Consider the following 7423-nt stretch of genomic DNA (forward strand, 5'->3'; position numbering starts at 1 on the left):
CAGAAGCCGGCAGAGCCTCCGGAAGGCATCGCACCTCATCGCTCCGCCAGCACCGCGCGAAAGCGAGGTCAACACCGCCCAGGTCACGCTCGGCACGCGCGGGCAGCCATCTGTCGGCTGGCGCAGCCGGCTGGGGTGATGCCAGCGATGGGGTGGTAATGAGGTGGCCGGCTGTGGGCTCGCGCGGACCCGAGACGAGACGGTGCACCCTGAGCGGGCGATGGAGGCATGGGGCCAGGGGTGCACTCACACGAAATCCCGGAGGTACGTCCCCGTCCCCGGCATCAAATGGCATGCTTTGATATGTACTTGACGACATATTGCCAGTTAAAAACTTCGTGTAGACACGTACAACTTGGAATATGGAGAACGTGTGATGCTGGTTTACTATGCGCAGGAGTCTTGGCGCGATGGCGGCGCGTTATTCTCGGTTTTCGGGGGATTTTTCTGATAAAACCCCTTCTCCATCCGACAATTTTGCACAACACCAGTATAGGGGGAAGGTAAGGGCCCAAATTATGCCGTTCACTTAAGACCACTGCCTGGCGAATTGTGCTGCACGACGCCGGAGATCGGCCGAAATACCGCGAAACGTCATGGCCAGATAATGCACGGGTCGCGGTGCTACTTTCCCATAGAGGCTTTTGGCAAGTGATTTACCGGGTTCCTTCGGGAATCAATGGGTGGACGCCTCACCCAAGGTAATCCGATGTTTTGAACCGGTTTCGAAATGAAATTAATGCCGATTTTTGGTCACAGTGATGAATAAATTTTCATCACTGCACTCTCTCTCTTTCTCTCTCATTCTCTTCCTCTCTTCTCCTCTCTCTCTCTCTCTCTTCTCTCGTCTCTCCTCTCATCTCTCTCTCTCCCGTCTCTCGCTCTCTCTCTCTCTCCTCTCTCCCATCTTCTCTCTCCTCTCTCTCTCTCTCTCTCTCCTCTCCTCATCTCTCTCCTCCTCTTCTCCTCTCCTCTCGTCTCATCTCTCTATCCTCTCTCTCTCTCTCGGGGTCCTCAAATATATCTTTACAAGCTTTCCGACGGCACAGAATGAGCCGCTCCGTCGTGTGACACGTGCGTGGAAACATTTGGAGACCTGTGAAAGATGCTCTGTATATTAGGAGGAATTTTACGAACTTACCCAAGTGCAAGATCAACGGCAGGTCACTCGAGATTCATGAGAATAGATAGGCTTGATTCGACAGCTTTTAATATAGTGTCTCGCAGAGGCTTGCCATTAAGCACTTTGCATGTCCTTTGAATAGCCAATATCTATGACGCCGCATTACTCTTGCGTTTCCCGTACTTTTCCCGTGCTCTCAATGCTTTTTTGGTACCCACTGATCACAAAAAACATTTTTATCGTGTTCTTCTGTCATAGAAAGATAACCGATCCTGGAAGTTTCATGGACAACGTTATGGCGGCTACGTGGGGCTCTGTGAATCTTGGTTCGACCATAGACCACATGGCAGACGATACTGTCTTGTGGACCATATTAGTACCAACGGCAGAAGATGCCTTATTTACCCTGGTCTGAGTCATGCCATTTGTATTAACGGTGCTGGCGCCATCTTCTGACGAGTTGCGCCGCTTGATGTCATTGTGATTAAGACCGCCGCTTTAGCACCACGAACATTTATACTACGCCGCGCCAGCCGCCATCTTGCTGTTACATAACTTTTGAAGTCGTTTCAGCACCCGCGCCTGGATGATCCGATAAGAATGAGGAATGATGCTGTGGCGTATTTACTGCCGTGGTAGCAAAGACGGCCCCGTAGTGGCCGACTACATTTGCATTCTGAGGGGTAGAATCGTGAAATGGCGTTCTGTTTTGCGACCTTAACTTAGGCTAAGACGAAGGACGCGTTGGCTTTACACTGGACTACATATCACCCGTGAGAGAACTGGGCTGCACAGCTAATAATCGGCCAGTTTTGCTCCACCTTGACGCTGGCCCTGATTTCAGAGCGGCCCAAGAGGCAGTATGGTCCACCGAGGCAGTACAGCGTAGCCAAGCCGGCGCCTGCGCCCTCGCCGTCGTACGGCCCGGCCCCTGCCCCCGCGCCCTCGCCGTCGTATGGAGCTGCCCAGTCTCCGGCCCCCCCCCCCGTCGCCGTCATACAGTCCTGCCCCTGCCCCGGCCCCTGCCCCGTCATACGGCGCCGCTCCGGCCCCGGCCCCTGCCCCGTCATACGGCGCCGCCCCGGCCCCTGCCCCATCATACGGCGCCGCCCCAGCCCCGGCTGCTCAGCCTTCATACCAAGGTTCAGCAGCATCATCAGCGGCTGCGAATGACCAGCCCAGTTATGGGCAGAGAACGTCACCTCCCCAGCCTCAGTATGGAGCCCCAGCTCCTGCTCCCAAGCCTCAGCCTCAGTATGGGGCCCCTGCTCCTGCTCCCAAGCCTCAGCCTCAGTACGGGGCGCCTGCTCCTGCTCCCAAGCCTCAACCTCAGTACGGGGCTCCAGCTCCTGCTCCTGCTCCTAAGCCTCAGCCGCAATATGGGGCCCCTGCTCCTGCTCCCAAGCCTCAGCCCCAGTACGGAGCTCCAGCTCCTGCTCCTAAGCCCCAATCCCAGTACGGGTCTCCTGCCCCTGCTCCTCAGCCTCAGTACGGGTCTTCAGCTCCTGCCCCTAAGCCTCAACCTCAGTACGGGGCCCCTGCTCCTGCTCCTGCTCCTAAGCCTCAACCTCAGTACGGAGCTCCTGCTTCTGCTCCTAAGCCTCAACCTCAATACGGAGCTCCTGCTCCTGCTCCTAGGCCTCAATCTCAGTACGGGGCTCCTGCTCCCGCTCCTGCCCCTCAGCCTCAGTACGGAGCTCCTGCCCCTGCGCCTGCTCCTAAGCCTCAACCTCAGTACGGAGCTCCTGCTCCTGCCCCTAAGCCTCAACCTCAGTACGGAGCTCCTGCTCCTGCACCCAAGCCTCAACCTCAGTACGGAGCTCCTGCTCCTGCTCCTAAACCTCAACCTCAGTACGGAGTTCCCGCCCCTGCTCCTGCTCCTAAGCCTCAACCTCAGTACGGAGCTCCTGCTCCTGCTCCTAAGCCTCAACCTCAGTACGGAGCTCCCGCTCCTGCTCCTGCTCCTAAGCCTCAACCCCAGTACGGGGCTCCTGCTCCCGCTCCTAAGCCTCAACCTCAGTACGGAGCTCCCGCTCCTGCTCCCCAGCCTCAGCCAGCTCAGGGCTACAGTCAGCCTGCCGCTCCAGCTCCACAGCCGTCCTATCAGCCTGTGCCTGCGCCTACCTACCAGCCTCCACCACAGCCTGCCAAGCCCGCTGGTAAGAGCGCCGGAGGAATTCCGGGTGTCTTCCGAGCCAGCACAGCAAACACCCCGTGTTGGAGCTGGAGCGACGTGCCCCTTGTTTCGCTTCGTGTCTTCCTTGAAATCTGTTGGTTATTCGACTTGACCTACATACGAGCTGCTAAATGGCCAAGCCCTCTAGTCCATGCCATACCATTCAATGACTGAAAGGCATTGAAGGGACAATACCGGGGACAGCTCATCCTTCGGGAGACCGTGGTCGCATGAGAACGTGCTGCGAGACAGTTTCATAGTTGACGGCTGTTACCCGCAGGCGGCTCTGCCAAGCCCTCAGGCTATGGTCCCAACTATCGGGACCCAGGCATGGGAGAGCCCGGCGACGGCGGCTTCATCATGCCCTGGAACGTCCCAAACACCATCCAGAGCGCGCTCGAGACGGGTCTCAAGCCAGGCTGGTGAGCAAGATCATCAACAGATGGCAGCACGAGGAAACGCCGCTGAAAGGTGGCAGCACCGGCGGATAGCGTCTTCCATCAACCGCCGCCCAGTGAGAAGACGTCGTGATCTGCCACGACAGTGTAAAGGTTACGTAAGGGAGGTTTTTCTATTGCAGAACGATATGCTCGTGGAATGCTGTTTTGGAACAGCCCAAGCAAAGAAAAAACAGCATTACAGCATGTAAAAGTTTGTCAATATCTCCTTTGCCTGGCGAGAAGCGACGTCTACAGTGTCTCCGTCATGTCAGCGACGATAGACGAGAAAGAGAAGCAGGAGATTTTGTTCTCAAACGCCTGTTGTTTACTTGCTGTTTACGACGTATTGTTCGAGAATTTCGACCAACATTTTTCACGCAGTCCTCTGATATGAGGATTGCAGCAAACACGTCTGTTCTGGTTTCAACACATTTGTTTTTTCTAACAATTTTGGGACGGCTTAAGGTGGACTTAATCTGTATTTATGTGATGTGGTTGAATTGCTGTTGGGTTCATGCAGCTTCATAAAACTGGTGGAGTCTGTCTTGTGGATCCAGACAGGGTGTACAGATTTCGCGAGCTGCGTTTTAACTTAAAGCATCTTGAGTCGGCAAAGCCCCGCGAAGTCTTTCTTGCAGCGCATGCGAATTATGTGGTCGTAGCTGAAGTGTCGTAATTTATAAAAGGCTGTTGTCTTTCATGGAACGTGGTATAGAGCAGACTTAGTGTTGCGTGAGTCGAATATATTTACGATTGCAAGGAAAAGACTGTTGAATAAAAAAAGACAGGCGTGTCGTGAAGGGAACAGATCACGAAGAAAGCATGACCCGCAATGGAAGCCGTCTGCACGATATCACAGCAGAGCTTATGTATCCACCTTCCGTGTCCGTATCTGCGCAGCGGAGCTGCTGTACCTGCATGTTATATCTGTATCCGCACAACAGAGCTGTTGCATGAAGGGTAGTGGACAATTATTATCACTTGCCGCTGATTCTTAACGAGGCTCAGTTCGGGTGTTTACATGGAGGACTTTCTTCTTCGATGTGCGTCTTGCGCTTTTCTTTCCTTCTGTCACTTTTTTTTCTGGTTAGAGCGTTTTTGCCAAGAAAATGCCACAGATGAACGCGGAGCACTGGATAAGCGATAGTCACCCCTGTGGCTTCGTATCAAGCCGGCCATGTGGGGATTTTTTGATGACTGCGTGGCGAATGTGGCGTCTTTATTTACGTCTCAGCATCAAGCAGCACGCGCATGGGCAAACAGAAACACGGCCGGCGTGCCATCTCGAACCGATGAACTCTCGGTTACGCGGCGAGCACTCCTCCGCTGGCTTGCATTTCCCTCATCCGCCAAACTATTGAATAGTTGGGCTTGCTCAAGACGAAACGAATTATTGAGCAATGGGCTTGCTCAAGACCAAGCAAATGACTGAACGATTGAGATTGTTAAAAACTAATGATCAGCCATTCAGTGATTATCAACGGTTATCGCAATATTGGACATCCAATAATTATTATTTAGCAACTAACCAGAAGCAACAAAATCAGCCAACCCAATTGCAATACACTTGCGATTTCTCAACATAAAATTATTTCCCTTTACCGTAACTGCTTGGCCGTCAGCCCTTGCTGACTTCAAATCCTGCCTGCGACAGCAACGCGTCAGCAATCTTCTACAAAACATTTTATTTCGCTCAACGACAACAGCTGGGCCTGCGCAAACACATGCGCGTTACCCAACGCTAAAAGGCGGACACGTACTAAATGCTAGGCTCTACATTGGACTACACAATCAGCGAATGTTTCTACACGGCGTGGTTCTTGTGACAAGGGTCTCTGACTGCAGTGCCCGCTTGGCTCAGCCTGCTCGCCACGTGGCAGGCAGGCTGCTACACTTCCTGCTCTTCACTTGGAGTCGATGATTGCCATTATCGTGCTTGATATGTGGTGAGTTGGTGTGATTGTATTTTTTGGTTCCTTGTCGGTAGTTTGCCGTGTTAGGAGTTTGATTGCACGCTTTGAGTCCGATAGGCTCGACAAACTTTTGAACAGCCACGTGAAATATAAATTTTGTCTTGCGATGTTTATCTGTGACGGTGAAATAATGGTTCATCGTGTTTTGTTAGCTTGGGTGTCTGGTATCTGAAAAGATTCAAGGTGGCTTGCGGACAGCCATAGATTTGATATCGCTCTTGCGAGATGACAGCTCATCAAGTTTTGGCGCCTTTACGCTTTCGTGATATTCTGAGACTGTTACATCTTATCCGTTTAACGATTCATATATGATCGAAAGGAAAATCTCAAATTTGAAGTACTTACAATTACAATGTAATCCGGCATGTTGTCTTTTAAGCGCGTGGGAATAATAGAATATGTGGAGATAATATGCTTCCTTGTCTCGTTCAACGGATTGAGAACGGACTAAGTTTCTCTACGATAAACCCTTTGAAAAACACGTGTAACACCAAATCACAATAACCAGCGAATAGCCAACACCAACATGATAGCACTGTTTTAACACCCAGCTCCTGACAAAACTGCTAACGACCGCCACAATACGTCGCCTACGCACGCCTGCAGAGCCGGCCCTAGACGTCATCACAACCCCCGCCGTCTTCCGGGACGCGCCGCTCCCGTTGGAAAGTCCCGTCGGTACGCACCTCACCTCCCCACCAGCCGCCGCGGTCACGGCGGCGGCGGCACTGCCGCAACAACAGCCCGACGGCTCGCTGGAACGGCGTGGCAGCCGGGGCAATGACCCGGCACGGCCTGCGTTCCCGGTGATATGTTCGAAAGGCTGGCGACGCCGGCGACGCGGAGAAGCCCGCCAGCGACCGCTGCCTCAGCAGCAGCACGTCGCTGTCCCTACAGCAGCCCGATGACATTGAGGAGCACAGTAAACGCGCACGCGGCACAGCAACACGATACATGATATGCGTCATGATATGTTTCGTTCAGTTGGCCCTACAGCGTTCGGATGGCCTCCAGCGTTGGAAGGCGCATGCGCGTTCGGTTTTCCCTACAGAGTTGGCTGCTAGCCAAGAACAGCGTTGACGCCTCTTGATGCAGAACACGCAGCAGCGCACCAACTTTGACGAAGGGCGCCGGGATGTACGGGTTGGAGGGGCGGGGGGGGGAGGGGGGGGGCGTTGATGGAGCGAGGATGACGTATGTGCGCACACGCACATCAAGCCCCCGCAGCTGCCAGCCGAACCGTGGCTGTGGGAAGTCGCCGATGTTCGCGTCCAGCGGTCCTACCCGCGCCGTTGTGCTCACCTCGTGACGTTAATAACATGGGTTGCGTGTGATTGGTTGTTCATACTGCCAGTGAACGACTTGGCATCCAATCACCGAACTGCTGGGTATGAAACTACCCTTTTGCGTCTGGCGTACGGTAGATACCGCGTCTTGTCGAACAGATCGTCTAGGAACTATGCGGTCGATACGCGCTATGAGCTGACACTGACTTGTGCCGCTATTGCTTAACTCAGTGAGGCATACCTTTTGCATACGCATTGCCGTAGTAATGAGCACCTTCAGCGCCGCACTGACATTGGTGGAGATTGAGGCCCCATTTTGGCAACCATTCCCTCCCAACCACAAGCAAAACTTGCAACGGGTTTGTAGGACTGGGAGAGGTGCAAATTTTCAGCTAGGACAACACCAGCAAGCTGCTACCTGAAGC

General features: G+C 53.6%; 1 protein-coding gene across 1 annotated transcript; it reads left to right on the forward strand.

The window, feature by feature from the left end:
* Positions 1-228: 228 nt before the first annotated feature.
* On the forward strand, positions 229-3725 carry LOC119104762 (anther-specific proline-rich protein APG-like). The gene is made up of 3 exons (XM_037228483.1): positions 229-264; positions 2496-3282; positions 3580-3725. The coding sequence occupies exons 1-3, from the start codon at positions 229-231 to the stop codon at positions 3723-3725; spliced, it is 969 nt and encodes a 322-aa protein (XP_037084378.1).
* Positions 3726-7423: the final 3698 nt, after the last annotated feature.

The sequence above is a fragment of the Pollicipes pollicipes genome, unplaced genomic scaffold (assembly GCF_011947565.3).
Source record: "Pollicipes pollicipes isolate AB1234 unplaced genomic scaffold, Ppol_2.1 Scaffold_6052;HRSCAF=7182_pilon_pilon_pilon, whole genome shotgun sequence".
In the NCBI taxonomy this organism is placed as follows: domain Eukaryota; kingdom Metazoa; phylum Arthropoda; class Thecostraca; order Pollicipedomorpha; family Pollicipedidae; genus Pollicipes; species Pollicipes pollicipes.